At 37.3% G+C, this 17,108-nt stretch overlaps 1 protein-coding gene across 5 annotated transcripts in view; it reads left to right on the forward strand.

The window, feature by feature from the left end:
* The window catches only part of DLG5 (discs large MAGUK scaffold protein 5), a 98,199-nt gene that overhangs the window by 34,895 nt on the left and 46,196 nt on the right, over positions 1 to 17,108 (forward strand). For all 5 annotated transcript variants that reach the window (XM_068197361.1, XM_068197362.1, XM_068197363.1 and 2 more), the window contains exons 2-3: positions 3,182 to 3,250; positions 14,054 to 14,219. In XM_068197361.1, coding sequence (XP_068053462.1) covers positions 3,182 to 3,250; positions 14,054 to 14,219 — 235 coding nt within the window. The remainder of the gene's footprint in view (positions 1 to 3,181; positions 3,251 to 14,053; positions 14,220 to 17,108) is intronic.

Here is a 17,108-nt window from a genome sequence, read left to right on the forward strand (position 1 = left end):
GTGCTCTGCCAAAGCTGTTTAATGCAGCCAGGAACTGATCCAGAGCTTATGTCTTGGATAAGTAAAAGAGAAAGCAAGTCTGCCATGTCAAGACAGGATGGTTATGTATTTTCCCTCGCCGTATGAATGTGTATCTGTGGAAGATATGTTTGCTTTTTGGTTTGCTTGTGCTTTTTGGGGTTTTCTTGTTGATGTAGTTGTTGGGTTTGGGGTTTTTTCTTATTTCTATTTTTAAGTAGGTATAGGTTCTACTGTGTTTCTCAGAATCCTGTCATTGTAATTTTGAACTTTAGGAACATGTCAGCAATCATTATAAATCAGTGAATTGAAATCAAATGTAGCAAGTTTTACCACTAGGGGATTTCAGTATGCAAAGTGAATACTAGCAGAAAAATATTAAAGTGAACTATTTGGAAAAGTGTGGTGAAAGGCATGTGAACTAGGTGTGAAGCTTGTTCAACCTTTATCTAAGAATGTATTTATGGCTTCTTACTGGATTTAGTGTTCAGGTCTTTTTTGGTGCAATTGGACAAGATGGACAGTCAGAAAACATTAAGAATAGGAAATAAAATGGATAATTCTCTTGAGGGGAGGGTGGGTTTTCAACAAATTTATTAGAATACTGTGGTTGTGTAGCTTACAAATAAACAGGGTGTTCTAGTGCCTTTGGTTGTAGAAACTAACCTGTGCTTTTTTTTTTTTTTCTTTTTTTTTTTTTTTTGACTATCTAAATTGCTGTTGGGATGGTTTTGAGTGTTTTCATTTCTGTGAGGAGGCATCCTAATGAGTGGGGAAGTATTTCTTGAAGCATTTGCTGGTACCAATGATGTATTGCTAGTTTGATCAAGCAAAATATGCCAAGCACAATGCCACTTTAGCCTGGATTTAATACAAGGATTTTTGTCAGTACAGTACCTTAAGATGAATTTTAATATTGTGACAGCTGTGTAGAGACCTCTGGTTATTGTTTCTGATGCTTACTAATACTGCTTGTGATGACAAAGGTGGCACTTGTTACAGATAATGAACTTGTACCCTGTGTAATTTAAAAACAAAACAAAACCAGACAATGTTACTAGATTGTTGTCGGTATTGTAAGTGAGGAATTATGAATGGGTCAGATGATTCCTCCCCTCTTCACAATTGTAGGTTTTCTTGATAGCATGCCATGCATGCTGGATCTTGCGTCTACAAATATGAGTTAATGTTTAAAGAACATTGCTTTGGAGAGTCATATTTCTCCACTGATGAAGTCAGCTTCACAAAACCTTTCCGTCCATTCCAGAGAGCAGCATTTAACTCATCTTAAGTCCTGTCTCTCGCTTGTAATGCAGGACAAGAAGACAGAGAGGATCAGTGTCTTGAAGATAAATAAAACTAAGATCAGTTAAGATTATGAGGTTTTTGAGTTTTTTATTTCTTCACTCTTAAAAGCAAAAGCAGCTAGCAATCACTAAAGTTTCTTTAGGTGTGGAACTCCTATCTAATCTTTTAGAGGAACTGGGTGATTTTGCCTTCAATTGCTGAACATAATTAAGTGTCACTTCCTGGCACAAGATTTTGTTGTGCCTGAGTCCCACGCAGTTTTGATACAATCTCAGTACATGTCTGTCATAAAGATGTCCTACTCTGTTTAATATATTGATTTGTTTTTTTCAACTTGTGATTCAGATCAGTCTAGGTCCAGACTGCAAGAAATACTGCAAGTCATATGAGTTTAGAATATGCAAGGAAGTTAAGTATAACTAATGTGGAAATTATTTAGCTTTTAATAAGCTTTAATTAAATAGGAATACAGCTTAAATTATTATTATTTGAAAGTGTCTAAAATAGAAGCAAAAATGTGCAGCAGATTTTTTCTGAAGCCAGACAGTGTGTGTCAGTGATGTACTTGTTCTATTTTTTAAAAAATTTGAACAAAACAAAAAATTACATCCTCTACAATTGAATAGAATTGTTTGTAACCAATATATTTAAAATAATTTTTCAGAGATCTGTCAGATTAAACAGTCTACTTCAAGATACAATTCTTCTTGCTTATTTTCAAATTTTTTCTTTTTTTATTGATTTTTGTTATTACTTGTGTTAGTAGAATTATTTTATCACATCTTGCCTTTCATTCATCTAACACCATAGTAGTTAGAGATGTCATGCTTTTCTCTAGTAAGAAGCAGAGGAGATGAACAAAACCTAATTTCATTCTTACTTTCTACCCTATCCTTCCTTCAGTCTATTCCATGCAGTTATTCCTGATGCTTCTCAGCTTTTATTTCTTAATTTCAAATAAACTAGAGGAAAGAAATATTGGAATATAAGAAGGAGGGACTCTAGGAAAGCGAGCTCCTGAAAGTATTGAAATGGTCTTAGGGCTTGGTTGTTGTAAGCACAACTCTTGCATCCCGGCGAGCGCTGAAAATAGCCTAGATTTCTTATGGCTTTTGTACCTAATCATTGCCTGTCTTTGCTATGGTGTGTTTGTCCTGTCTGTGAGGGGTGGTGGAGCTGTTTAGTTAATGTTTTGAAGTAGGACCTGTCCTTCTGGTTCTTCTGGTAAATAAAATCTAGCGTACTTCTAAAATAGATAAAATGAAAGGTTTCACTGTCTATTGCTCTATTAATACATGAGAAAACTCACTGCTTTGTGGGTCCTTGCTTCTAAGATCAGATACTGAAAGTTGCAAATGGATGCAAGCAAATTTTATTTACAAATTAAATGAAATTTTAAAGTATGAATGAAGTTTGAGAAGAAGAATACAAATTAGTTGCACAATGAATTAGGAGTTGGTACATGTAAAGACAGGAGAAACCAAAATAGATTGCCACTAGTTGTCACAAGTATCACTCCTAATTTTCTGTAATAGACTTGAAACTCTATGTTTTCAGGCTGGCTGAAATAACTGATATATTTAATATTTTGCTGAACTCACTTTAACTGTGCTGTCCAAAATGGTTTTCTACCACAAAAAGTGCACAGTGAAGTGTTCGTTTGCAAATTATACTTTGCCTGTTAGATTTTTGTTTCAGTGATGCGTGTTCTCTCTAATTTAGTAATTTGAATAATTTTAGTAATTTTAGTTAATTTATTTGGCATCTATAATATCAAGGAAGTGAATCATAGCTTTGTTTGGAGAGAGGAAAAGGGGGAGAAAAAGTAATACTGTTTTTATTTTCCTGATTCTAGGGTCGACTTACAGTGTGCTGTCCATAATGCCTTCTGACTCTGAAAGCAGCAGTTCCCTAAGCAGCATTGGTGAGTAAAGTATTAGTATAAGAACTTGATGAGTGTGTCTTTTGGGAACTGGGAGAACAACTTTTAAAGGTTGCCTCTGGGAGGGGTAGAGAGATCCTGGGCATAAAATCAAAGAAGCTGAACTGTAAGATGTAACCATCCATCTTCATCAGGAACAAGTGTACTTTTGTGCAGTGCAAGCTAAGCCTTTTCATGGCTGGCTGCAGTTGCTGCATGTAAAATCTGTTACATTTGGATATATTAAATGATGTAACTATGTTTTGTGTTACTTAGTAAAATGATGTAAAAATGGCAACATTGTGTTTACACAAGTCTGGGCATATGAGAATGTATTTAAGCATGTGCATATGTGTATGTATGTATTTATGTAGATGTGAAAATTGTGGTCAGAGTCAAAAGCATCATAGAGGTTATAAATAATGTTAGCCAAGGCCATAGCCTTCTAAACCTTTGACAGTGGCTGCAAGCTTTAGCATTTTTTCCCTGTGTTCAATTAATTGCTTCATTTTCTCTGTTTTTAAAATCATTGGGAAAGACAAAATACTTAGGAAAAAATCTGGAGTTATAAGAAACATTATTAGAGGTGTTTTGTCTACAAGATGCTCTTGGAGCAGCTCTATTAACTGTCAGTTTTTCTCATCTTTACTTTTACAAATGCCTTCTATTGTGAAATCCGTGTAGAAGTCATTTGCCCTGGATAGGGAATGCAGGCTCTTGCATATTTAAAGTTCCAGTGTTGTGTCAGGCATCTGTAGACTTCCCTGACAGCACCAGGCCAGTCAGTTATCTTTTTAAGGATGTGGGTAGACATCTGTTGCAGTCATTGAGTTGAACTTTTAACTCCAGCAAGCAGCAACAAGATTTCAGGCCTGAATGAACTATTTACTGAAAATACTGGAAGCTGTGACACGTTAGTTGGATTTTAATCAAGACCACACTTGTATGCTACTGCCTGAAGGAAGGGTAGATTTAATTTGCTGCAAGTAAACTGGGGACTGGAAATAGAAAGAAAAAAGTTCCTAAATTTTTAGGACAATCAGAAAGGCACTTTCCAAAAAGGTAGTTATTCTAAAGTGAAATCCAGTAAATTTGTGGAATAATTGGTTGAAGTAATGGCTGAGATAGGAGAAATGCAGGTGGTACTGTCTAGTTCCATGTTCTTAATTTTAAAAAGGAGTGGCACATTTAAATCTTAATTTTGTTTAATTTTTTATGTTACTTCCTGCAAACTATGTTCATATTTTAAGATCCTGAAGTTCATACTGAATTTGGATCTGTGCACTTGATGTAAGAGGCTGTCCTCAGAATTAATTTATGTCGTTGCAGTTTGCAGTGATCGAAGTTGTTTTATGACCTGAAAATTAAATGCCCTGCTATTAAACAAAAAATGTGATCTAATATTGTCCATAATTTTGTTTTACTCAAATTATTCATGAGTGCTTGATATTTAAGAGATTACCAGCCAGGAGAATTCTTTGTTTGAAACTGGCATGTTTATTTTATGGTGTGATTATAGACTTGTTATGAATGAGTCTGATTTTTGCTCCAACTGTTTTCCCACCCTCACGTCTTGTTCTGCAAGAGATAGTATTTTTTGTGATCCAATATCAATAGAAAAATTGCTTAATAACTGACATATACTAATAGACATCTTTACAAGTCACTTCAAAGATTATTTTAATACTGACAGATTTATTGACTGATGAACCATCATAACTAAATCTGCCTGCATGCCAGCTCCCCTAAGGCTTCGTAAGACTAGTTTGAATAGAATCTTAACAAATACTGAGGTGCTGTAACATTTGAGGAATTTCACATGCATCTTCCTCCGACTGTGTCCCATCTCACCAAAATAATTTTCACAAGGGTAATTCTGTGCAGTAGAAATAGTAAGTTTAACCTATGAAATTATTGCATCAGTGAGAAAAGGTAAATATGTCATGGTTTGGAGGCAGTGCAAGCTTTTGAATATGTTCAGTTTGACATTGGTAGTTTTATGTGCACACACATGTATATAAAGGAGTATTTTTAGTTCCCTGCTCACATAGACCTTCCTCACGTGAAAGATAATTTAAAATTAATACCTTGATTCTGTTTGTTGAGTAGCTCAGAAACAGATTGGCACACTTGACTTTTCAGGAGAAATGCAAAAGGTTTTGGGGCCACTAAGTACACCCAGATAAATTTTCATATAATTAAGCTTAGCATCGTCTAATTAGGAGAGATAATACCATCTTGCATATGTAGTCTTTAGGCTCCACAGTTCATAAATGCAACTAGAGACTCGTATTTCCATGTGCTTCATCTTTTCTTCCCAAACCTTAATTACTCTAGCTATTGTTAGAGATGGTTCTGCTGCCCGCATTTTTAATTAAATGATCGTTTTCTGAAATACTTCCAAGTAAGTCAGGAAGTTGTGAAATGGAGATGCTGCTATACATTTTACAGTTGTCCTGGGTTTGAGTTAATTTATGAAGCTATGGTATATAACAATGGGCTTATTTTCCAGAAAAAGACTCTGATTTAAGAACTGATCTTAAATAGAGCTAAGATTGTTGTTAGAAGATAGTTCTGAGAACATGGGCTCAGTCTCAGTCCAATAAATAAAGCAAAGTGTTAAGTATTTTGAAAGGAGGAGAGAAAGATAAGACAACATAATTTGATCACTATATAAACCCATGGTATACCCAAGTCTTGGGTGTATTTGCAGTTCTGATTCTCTCGTTGAAAGCCAAGAGTGCAACAAGCATGGAGAGCAGCAGCATAGAGGAATGAACAGTTATCCAGCAGCTTCTGGATGGGGAACAAATGGGTTTCTCTGGGGTTCTCTCAGTCTTCAGTAATGTCAATATAAAAGCAGAGCACGGAGTGATACAATTTGCATAATGTGACTCAGAGATGAGCTTAGGGCTAGTCTATTCCGAGTACTCAGTTGTCATCCAAGATTTTTTTCTCTTTCCCCACCTCTGTGGGGCTTGCAGAGCATGAGGGATGCAAGAAGAATGAATTCTATCCTCATGTGCATGTAATAGCATAAGCAGTTGAGTGGAAACCAGTTTACCCCCATGCTGTATAATGGCAGGTTAGCAGCTTTGGAGAAGAAACTCTAACTTCTTATTCATTGTATCTGTATGTAAAAAAAAAAAAAAATGCAGAGTGACAGCAGGCTTTTCTTGTATATTTTCTTCATTGTTCAAAATCAATTTAAATGGCAATATTTTTATTTTCCTCTTTTGCTTGCCTCCATTTCTTTCTGATGTATTAAGAAAATTCATGCCGTGCATGTAAAACAAGTGGTTTTCGTGGTATGGAGAGCAAATATTGACAGTTTATTTCCAAAAGAGGTACAATATAAACTACTGTAATGGTGTAATATCACCACTGTCTGTCAGCCCCAGCTTTGTCCTCTCAAAGGAACAAATCCTCACAAAATTGTCATTGTCTTTCTCTGTATTTCCCTTCTCTTTGCTCTTGGCCAATGACAAAGATTTTTGTGTGTGAATAAAAGCATCCTTCATCTGCCCACTCCCTGTGACCAGCAAACTCTCTGAACAGAACTATAGTCCTGTGTCTCTGATACCAGAACAACTATTTATGGAGATTCAGTGCCTGTCCTGCCATGCACGGAACAACACTGTCACTTAGGAATTGGATAGAAACCAGTAACGCAACTGTATGTGACAGTCCCTGGCAAGTCTCCACTTGACCAGTCATGAAAACAGAGAGGAATAGAACACAGAATCAAGAACCCTTTTTAAAAGTGTCAGTTTGTATAGTGCGCTTAATAATTTGACATTTGATGCCATGACAGGATTATAATTTCTAGAATCAAGCCTTTTTTTACCTATCCTAGTACCATAATGAAGCTTCACGGGTTTTTTTAGTGCTTTAAAAATGTTTTTTCTTCCCATCCTCAGTGCACAGAGATGTTTGGGGTTTTGTTCTGGTTTGGTTTTAGGAAATGTTTTTAATGGAACACAGCAGCTTGCATGCAGGTGACAGACCGTGGCTCCAAGAAGATCCTCCATAACAGGTTTTATAATGAGTTTTTAACAGAAAGGCATTGCATACTCTTCCATTCTTTTCAATGTACAGAGTTCCTAACTAGATGAATTTTGGGATGGAAAAGACCTTCCATCTTTTCACATGTATAAATTTCTCCTTTCCACAGCCAGATCTCTTTGCCATTGTTTTGATTACAGCTGTCAATCTTGTAGCCCCTTCATTCCACATTGCATATTAGCACCCTTCTCTTTAAACAGACTATTACTTTTCCAGCTGTTCAGTTCTTTGCAAATGGTATATCATCATTTTTTTCATCAAAAATGTTTTTTCATACTCTTGTCTGTTCATATCACTGTGCTATATTTTGCTGTGGAAGCTCACATAGAAAGGTTGAATGGTTTGGGTTGGGAGGGATGTTAAACATCATCTAGTTTGAAGCCCCATGCCATGGACAGCAATCTGTAATGAGCACCACCACTGGCTCTACAGTTTTATGCCTTTCCTTGCAGCCATCAGGTGGTCATACATCTGTCTCCACCATGTTGTCCAAGTTTGACTTCAACTGACATTATTTCCTTGCTTAACACTTGTTTAGCTTATCAGCCTGACAGACTATATACAGAGAGTTTTTCACTCATTGGATTTCAAGTTGCTTAATCTGAGAGCCTTAATTCTTACTCCAAAGCAAACATTCCTACCCTCCCATCAGATTCCTTCCCTACAATGTTAGTCTTTCACTCCTCATTTTCATGTTTGCCATTTTGACAAATGTCCTTTCATGTTGTTGTGATTTCAGTTTATTGCTTCATACTTTGTACAGCTGGATGTAACAAAGTAATTGTTTTCACTATTCACAGGAACCATTCAGTTGTAGGTGTGGCTTATGATGCTCTTTTAGTCTAAAATAAACACTCTATCCTTGTCTGAAAGAGTTATTTATTTTCCCTGGCAGCCTATTGTCTGTCTCTCATTGTATTTCTTGCCTTTTTTTTACTGACACGAAGTTTATATTTGCTAAAGACACCTCAACAGTTAACACCAAAGAAAAAGTGACAATATTACTCTTGCTGAAAGGTCATGAATGAGTAAGAAGAGGTACTAGTAGCACTACCAGGACAACACATGATACTCCTGTTGTGTACAGCAGTAATTGCCTTTGATGTTCTGTCTCCTCACCCATCACTCTTTCTATTCAGAAGTCATTTTCCTGTGAAATTTGGTCTCAATAATTGAATTAAAACACTTCATCTAGATTTATTTCCTGTGTGGTAAACTACCCACTTAGTTTGTTGGAAACAAGACTTTCAACTTGGAAATAAGCACTTCCACACACTCGAGGTAAACTTCATTGTCTGGTTTTACTGTTTGCAAATCATGTAACCATCTCTAGGATTGATCCTTAATCTCCAGGTGATTTTCAGTGTGCTTCTTGACAAACATCTCCTTGAAGTAATAAGCATTTTGAATAGCTTTAGTGTGTTATTGCTGTATTCTTTCATGTCCATTTTCAGGCAGCTGCAGTCTGATATTAGTCATGCACAGGGTTCTCTTGACTTCTTTCTCTTCAAAGGTACTTGAGTGTACTCCATGGACATCATGCCCTAATAATAGAGCTGACCACTTCATGGTATTTTGCTTGTTACAGTGTCTTCTTAACATTTGGCAGCTCCATGTAGAAATTTCTGAAGATTTGGTTGGTCTGCAATGATTTGAATGGAAATAGTGTGTGTGATTACCCATCTCCTGCTCTCCAGACAGCACCTCTGGAGCATGGTGTCTTTCACTGCTCCTTGAGACCCTTTATCAATCTGTTCATTTAGGAAATCCTTTTGGTGACAGTGGTTTCCTTTTGGAGCTGTGAAGTTGATGTGGTGAATCAGTGCTCATAACTCCTACAGGAGAAGATGTGAAGGATGGAGTGCTGCAGGAGTCTTATCCCCTTGGCTGGTGTGCAGCTAGTGACTATTGCCACTGTCCCCTTTGGGTTCAGTGCGGACACTTCAATGTGGGTTATATTTTCAGTACACATGTTTAAGCCTGACAAAGGTGGGGTTTGAGCCAGGGAACTCCTGTAAATTCAAACCCAGAAGCTTCAGCTGTACATGCCTTGGTCATGGCAAGAGATTTTACTCTCAGATGTATTTCAGCTCAGCAAGGACGTCTCAAACTCTCAAATTCTCAAACTGGTGTGTCTGCCTTTCCCCCGCTGCTCCCCCAACTCCTCTGCTGTTTTTCAGTATTAGGTTGTAGATTTTTTTTCATGTTGACCTTTCTAGAACCACTCTTCAGTTCTTTCTATAGTCTTAAACTTATTGAAGCTGAAAGTTTATTTTAGATGCTGCTGTCTTTGTTTAGGTTTTTATATTCTGAATTAAAACAATACACTGAAATGCTACCCATCCTTTTGTCCTTGCATGTTACATGATTGTCACCGCTTTCATAATCTGTTAGGTTTTCTGTCCATCAGATGAAACTGTTTCTACACTTCATTATTCTACCTTTCATTTTTCTTTCCTCAATGTACTGCTGCTTGTTTTTTCTGATGTTTTATTTCTCCTCCATGCAGTTCTGTTCTGTGCTCTCTGCTGTTCCATGATCACTTCGAAAGATACATCTGAAGAAATGTATCTAAATGATAACTAGAATGTAATTTAGAATGTAACCCTCTTGTAGTGCTCATAAATTATTGAAAGAAAGTAAATATTTTAGAATGCGTTTTCCTGCATCAGGCATAAGTCTTTACTCTCGACACCGTCCCTAGCTTGGGGAGAAACCCCATTGATCATGCTTTGCAATACATCTTGCAAGTATTTTTTAGCATTTTCTGTCATGATTTACAAGGCCATGAAGAAATAATATCCTGAATATCTCTGTTAATTTTCTTTTTTTTGAAAGAAAACAATGGAAAAGGCTTGACTGTACAATGAGTAGTCTCCTGTTTGTTTTCAAGCAGGAAGCAGCACAAATTTATATGTTTAAGAAAAATAATTGTAAAATTAAGGCATTCTGTTAGCTTGTGACAGATTGCCTTCTGAATTAGTTGAATCTGTCGTACAAGTTTATTTCTCAAAGGCCAAGAAGTTTATTAGAACTCAAAATATGGTAATGATATTTCTTAAAATTGGCTGTTTATGCATTGGTACCCATTTTCTTATCTCGACATTATATTCATTTGGCATTATGGTAGATTTTGGTCAGGTTAATAGGTTTTCCAGCCCTGTTTCTGTTGAAATGTTCTGTTATTCATCAAAAATATGCTACCCCTTTCCCACACAAGAAGTTAACTTCTTAAACAGTAGTTTCTGTGTGGACATATCTCTTCAATCATTGTTGATTTATCATCAAGAATTATATTCAGTATATGCTACAGTAATGGATCTTTGTGGTTTCTGTGAATTCCAGCATTTGGGCTATAATAGGGAAGATTGCTCCAGCCCCTCTTTTTAAGGCTTTTCTTTTATACAGCCCATGATGGAAATCCTGCACAATCTCACGTTGAATGAAGTCAGGCACACTCAGGACTTACTGACTGTACTGCACTGTGGGTAAAGTGCGTTCTCTCCACACCATACATCCCTGCTGTTGGCTGCTCCAGGACTTGCTGAGTGCTGCTTACCTGGAGACTGGCCAGGGAGTGACTTCCAGGCAGTCGAGTCCTCAGAACCCAAGTGCAGCTCGTGTCAGGAATGACTTGTGAGGCTTATCAAAGCAGATGAATGAGTTACACTTGGCAGGACATGCAGCAGATGCCTTTTCAGAAATCCAGGTTGTCTGAGAAAGGAGGTGAGTTACTGAAAGGTGGCATAATTTGGATAATGGAGATTTAGCCTTCAGGCTTGTGCATTTTAAGATCCGTGTGACTGGTTGAAGTACAAAAAGGAGGTACTTTTGTGTAAAATATGCAGTCAGATGGAAAAAGAATATGAAGCTGGAAGCACAGGTCACTCTCCTTCTGCTGCATCAAGATGTCAGATGAAATAAAAGGATTTTAGCATTCAGCTATAAAAGCTCCTTTAAAAGAAACCAAGACTGGAATTTTTCTGGTGAAAAAGGATTTTACTGAATGTGTGTGCTTATTTTTTAAGTATTCAGAAATCTGATTTAAGCTTTATAAGACCTTTTGTAGAACTGTTGAAAATGGAAGCCTGTGAGGAAATGAAGCAGAGATAAATTTTGAGTCATAAGGATAGGAGTGGGAAGAACTGGATTATATTGATCTGTGCTTTTGCAGCACTTAACAGGTGTACATCTTGTGGCTGATAATATGGGTCAAAAATATTATTGCATTGGAGATGAGAGTATCTGTTGATATACTTGTAAACCTTGACAAGTTAATGAAAAATAACCCCTTTTGCTACTAAGACAAATGGTTTCACAATAATGAAAAAAGCTTCTTTCCTAAGGTTAATTAGCCTGTCTTTATTTAAAGCAGACTTTTCTTTCTTGGCACAATCTTGGGACTGTGCACAAATGTTCTTGCCTGAAGAAGATTGTCACTTAGATGCTGTTAAAACTGTCAAGGGAGGCTGAGGAGCAGAGGTAGATCTCTGGTCTGCTTCTATTGTGCTTAAAGATCCCCAGGGCAGTCGTTGGGTGCCTGTCTAGGTCTTGTGTAGCAGACATCGTCCATGGAACTGCTGCTGGGTTAGCACTGATACTGGTGATGGACATTGTTCATCCAGTGCCCTTTCCTCCCTGTAAAGCACAGCAGCCTTCCTGATTCATTTCCTCCTTCCTCTTGACCTCTTGCATCCTGTTCATCTGTTTTGCTTGCAAACAGCCCTAGGATGACGTAAGCTTTTGAACCTCTTTGTAAGGATGAGAAGGGGATTTTTTCCATGTTACACATCCTCTGATGTGCCAGCTCAAGTGAGATGATGTGCAGGTCATCACTGAATTTATCAAAGACCATGCATGCAGCTTCTCAGTACCTCAATTTGATTTGTCTGCCTTTACTTTTTAGTTTATGAAATTCCTTCTTCATTGATGTGTCCAGACTGTTTCAAATGAATACATGCTCTGACTTTTTGTATCTACTTCCATTTATTCTCTATATCCTCTGTATCATGTGTATTATTACTGGTTTCTTGCCATAAAAATATGTAGAATATTTCTTATCTAAAAGAAAGGATAACTTCAATTTGAAAGTGTGAAATCCTTAGTCCTTATGGATGAAGGGGCTTTGTCTGGATGCAGGAGTGAAACAAAGTAGTAAGAAAATCAGCCTGCATTGAGAATTCTTGAGAATTGAGAGTGATTCAGTCTTTTTCCAGAATGCATGTTCTTCCTGCTATTTTTTTTTTTTCAGATTGCTATTAGAGTGTTTGCATACATTATTAGACAATAGTTAGATTAAAAAGAAGAGTCTGTGCTCAAAAATTCTCATTATAGTAGCAGCTGGAAGGTATAAAACCAGGGGTCCTCTTATTGTAGATGCTGTACATATGATAGTCCTGACGCTGCAGTTATTTTGGTGTGGGAACTTCAAAGCACAGGTAGTTTTGCTGGAAAGTTGGAGGTGGTTTTTACCTTCTGCAATACCTTCATGAACTGGACTTAGGGATAAAAAGCCAATACTTGTAATTCATTAACATTTGATCCAGTGAAATAATTTCGAGTTTCTTTATTTGAAAAGACAATGAGTGGAGAGCATTGTTTTTCTATTCTGTTGTTGCTTAATTAACTAAAAAAAGGCCTAATAAAGGTACATCCTAACAAGTTAATACATATGTCAGTAACTTGTTTCAGTTGTATAATTTTGCAAACTATTTCTAAAATTTCTCTTTTGGGTAGAATCACCTGTATATGTTTAGGCCTTTAACTTTTACATCTGTGACCTGTGTCTTTGAGTCTGCTCTCATGTGTCTGAGAGACACATGAGCAAAACTACATTTACAATGTAATTTTAAATGAGCAGAACTAAGAGTTGAATTACTTGTCAGCAGTTGTTAGGAAGTGATATACCAGACTCTCTTCTCTTGAGAAGGAGACAACTTTGTGCTCTCACAGCTGTCTGAAAGGACAGTACCCATCATTGTTCAGCTCTAATATTAGGAAAGCTGAGAATTAAAAAGTCCCACAAAAGACTTTAAAGTATGACTGCCCCTTAGAGGAAATATGATGTGTAGTCCATTTGCAGTGATTGTAATGTGCTTGTGTTAGCCAGTGTTGTTAAAAATGAAGCCCAGTTTTCATGATTTGTTGTTAAGTGAAATCCATAACTTCACATACTAGACTGAGAAATTGTGACATATGAAAGCACAGAATTACATTAAAAGTAAATGTTTTCTGTAGCCCATAGCAGGATGGTATTTCTGTGCTGCTGGAAAAAGGAAGAGGAAAAGAGCCCCTGTGCTGGGGCAGTTTGTTTGCTATCTCTGGAATAAGTTGATGTGGGTGAATTTTACTTTTTTTTTTTTTAAGCCATGGCCATTGTTCTTTATTTTAAATAACTTTTTTGCCTATGACTTTTGTCAGTATGTCAGTTTCTGAGGTCTTTACAATTGTTACTGCTAACTTGCCTTGCCTTTTAAGCTGCTTGTAAGTTCCTGAGTAAGCAAGGAACCTATCCATGCACACTGAATTTGCAACACAGGGCCTTTCTGCTAGCATGGGATCTGACTGGAGTTATTCTTCTTTCAACTCACTGATGAAAACTTAGATGAATTGCTTCATTTTTTAACAGGATTCTGCAGACAGAAATACAGGATTTTTTAACATAAGTGTTCACTTCTTTAGTGAAGTTGTATTGTTCTTTTGAGGCACTTGCTCACTGCCAAGTATTTCTCTCTTCATCAGGTACGACTGGTAAAGCATCATCTCCACCACCTGTGATAGACACGAGACAAATGAGTGAGAAGCTGGAGACTATTTTATATCAGCTCCGTCAGGTGACTCGAGAGAGGGATGAGCTGCGCAAGCAACTTGCACTTTCATCTCCTGGGTCAACCTTTGATGACTGCAGGTAAACAGAAAGGAAATGCAGCATTTTCATATAGTCTTTAGTGCCTTGAGACCTGCTTGCCTGGAAAGCATTAAGGAGCTTGCAATGTATGCATATTACTTATAACCTACTTGCATCCTGGTGAAGTGGCTACATCTGTGTTTCAGCGCTTCCTGTTGAGTGCCTATCCCACTTTGTCCAGCATTTTTTCTGTGGGACTGAGGGGAGAAGGTTTCATCTGTGTCGAGAAAAGAAAGCAAAGAGGTTGCTTAGGCTTGATGGGCTTTGTTGTAGGAGGAGAAAGAAGACAGTGGATAAAGTATTTGGTGTTTTGAAAACAAGAAAGAAGAAAGGGAAATAGCTCAGAATACTTGGCTGGAGAACAGAAATGAGGAGAGGAAAAAAAAATCTCAGCTATTCCTATGCCTCTGTAAAGAGAAAAGTTTGGATTTCTGCTGAGTGGAGTATGTGATTTTTAGAAGATCAGCTTTCTGGTGTACATATGTTGGGGAACTTGTAGCAGAAATATGTTGAGAATAAGGAACTGTCCTCCACTGAACATGCTTTTAAAGTCATTTAACAGCCAACAGGCTTGTCAAGCTCATTCTAATTTGGGGGCTGACATGCTATGAGGAAGATGGTAGTTCAAGTATGAGTTCATTATAAATAAGGGTTTTATTGGGTAGGCAATAGAATTAGTTTATTTTGAAGGGTTTAAGATCTGCTAACGTTTAACTGTGTCTGGATACACTGAGCACATGTATAGAGCCTTGGAAAAAAATTGTGTGTCACTGAATCTGAAATAAGAGCAAATAACAGATTTTCTGAGAGGTGTTGCCTTCATGTGTACCTTTTCTGAACTTTAATGTTATTGTTGTTTGTTACTTAATCAGCTGTATCTGTATGAGGTCAGGTGGTTAATTAAATTTTTTGTCTGTATGAGAAGGTTAAGATTTGAACCAGTGAGCTGGCATTGAGAGAATCTGGAGATTTTATAAACTTTGTAGCTTCTCATCTTAATACCCCCTTCTTCCCTCCTTGAGTTCTGAGGGCTCCTTTAAGAGCATCATGTTCTCTGTAACCATCTCAAAGCATTGTGGGGATGGGAAGGAAAAAGATTGTCAAATGTCAACATCTTCTGCTCAGCTTCCAGTTAGTTAAATAGAAGGATTTCTTCTTTGAAGTTACTAGAGCTTAGGCATAGAGGATTTTATAGCTCACAATAATCTTCTGCATAATCCAGGATGCTATTAATAAAGTTCTGATGAGCTGTCCTCTACCCTGCCCTAGTTTTCTCTTTCTCAAATCAATCCCTTGCTTTCAGTGTAGGATTTGTATGTTGTATAAAACATGAATGTTTACAGCTTCCAGAACACCCATCAAAGTATCAAAGTAAACCTTGTATTTGGGCAGTCCCTGGACAGTACATGTTAGATGGAGAATGCTGGCTTCCAAACAATCAAATATTTCACCAGTGGGAAATGAATGAAGATTATTAGTTGACATTCTTTTCCTTCAGCGTAAAAGCAACTACTGCTCCCATCTGCATACACATTTATGTTTTTTGAAATCTTACTGGTATTCGTTTTACTTTTTGATTTTTTACTCTAATAAAACTAATCTTCATCCCTCCAGGAATCAAAGCCCAGACTTGGTAAACTGTTAATACTGAAGTGTGAAAGCTGAGAGATGATGATGTGGGTGGTGACTTTTACTACCCTGGCTTTATTTTCCTGGCTGCGTGTGCTGCTGTAACTATGGCTGTACCAAACACAGGTGGTGCAGAGGCAGACCTTGGCACATCACCTTGGATGCTTCACAATCGCTCACAGCACATTTGCAGTCTGGACTATGCTAGCTGAGGAGGTTGCAAAACAGAGAGCTGTTTTCCAAAGCAAATGTTGACTAAGTCTAGAGCAGTGGCAGAGGAGCCACAGCAGTGGATTGTGATCTGCTGAATCAGATCAGCATGTGCCATCCTGCTGGACAGGAGTAGGATTGCTCATGCTGTGCTTGTGGATTGACAGTGACTGTATGTGTGCTGGAGATTAGATGAAGATTTGACCAAGTAATCTAGCATGCTCAAGTTGCACTTGATAGACTTAAACCTGCTGTTATTACACACATAATAGTAACAGTAGAAGAGAACCACAACATAAATAAACTTTCTGAAAATTGTCTTTCATAAGAGACTGTTTTATGTGTAATTTATAATTGTTGTTGCAGTTACAATGGTAAATGGTAACTCCTTAGAAGGTGTTAGGTAGGATCGCCCACAAAATTGGACCTGTGGTTGGCATTAGCTTTTATGTGAGCATCAGATATATGTAAATATCAGTCTCACTGTGGCCTTATTTAATGGCCGGGGTAATTCCACTATAGCATGAAGGATTTTTTAAGTTCTTATACAAATATCAGAAAAAACAGTGGGGCCTTTGACACTAGCATTTTAAATTTTGTTAATGTTTGAACAAATGCTTCCAAAGTAGTAACTGATACTTCTCCTTTATTGAAATTGTAATTTTTGGGGTTTTTTTTGGGCATTTTAGCATAAAACTGTGGTGGTCTTGCTTAAACAAGAGTCAGCCACTACATGCATTTGAATGGACTGTTGTCTTGCAACAGTTTTGATTTTTGACTTCTGATCAATATTCCTTCTTCTCTTATTTCTGTTTTTCTTGTGGAGACATAAAGCTTTGGAACAGCAGTGTGGAACATAGGGCCTAGGATATCCATGTAGCTTTTATTTAATATGAGGTGGAATGCAGAATGTTAGTCGTGGCATTTTTGGTCCTTCCTCACTGTCTAGGTTGGCTAACTTGTGTAGATACCTACATGGTTTCCATATGCTTATAGGTGGTTTGTCGGGTTTTTTAATGTTGGCTTGGGGGTTGGTTGGTTTTGGTTGTG

This window comes from Anomalospiza imberbis, chromosome 8 (genome assembly GCF_031753505.1).
Source record: "Anomalospiza imberbis isolate Cuckoo-Finch-1a 21T00152 chromosome 8, ASM3175350v1, whole genome shotgun sequence".
Taxonomy (NCBI): Eukaryota; Metazoa; Chordata; class Aves; order Passeriformes; family Viduidae; genus Anomalospiza; species Anomalospiza imberbis.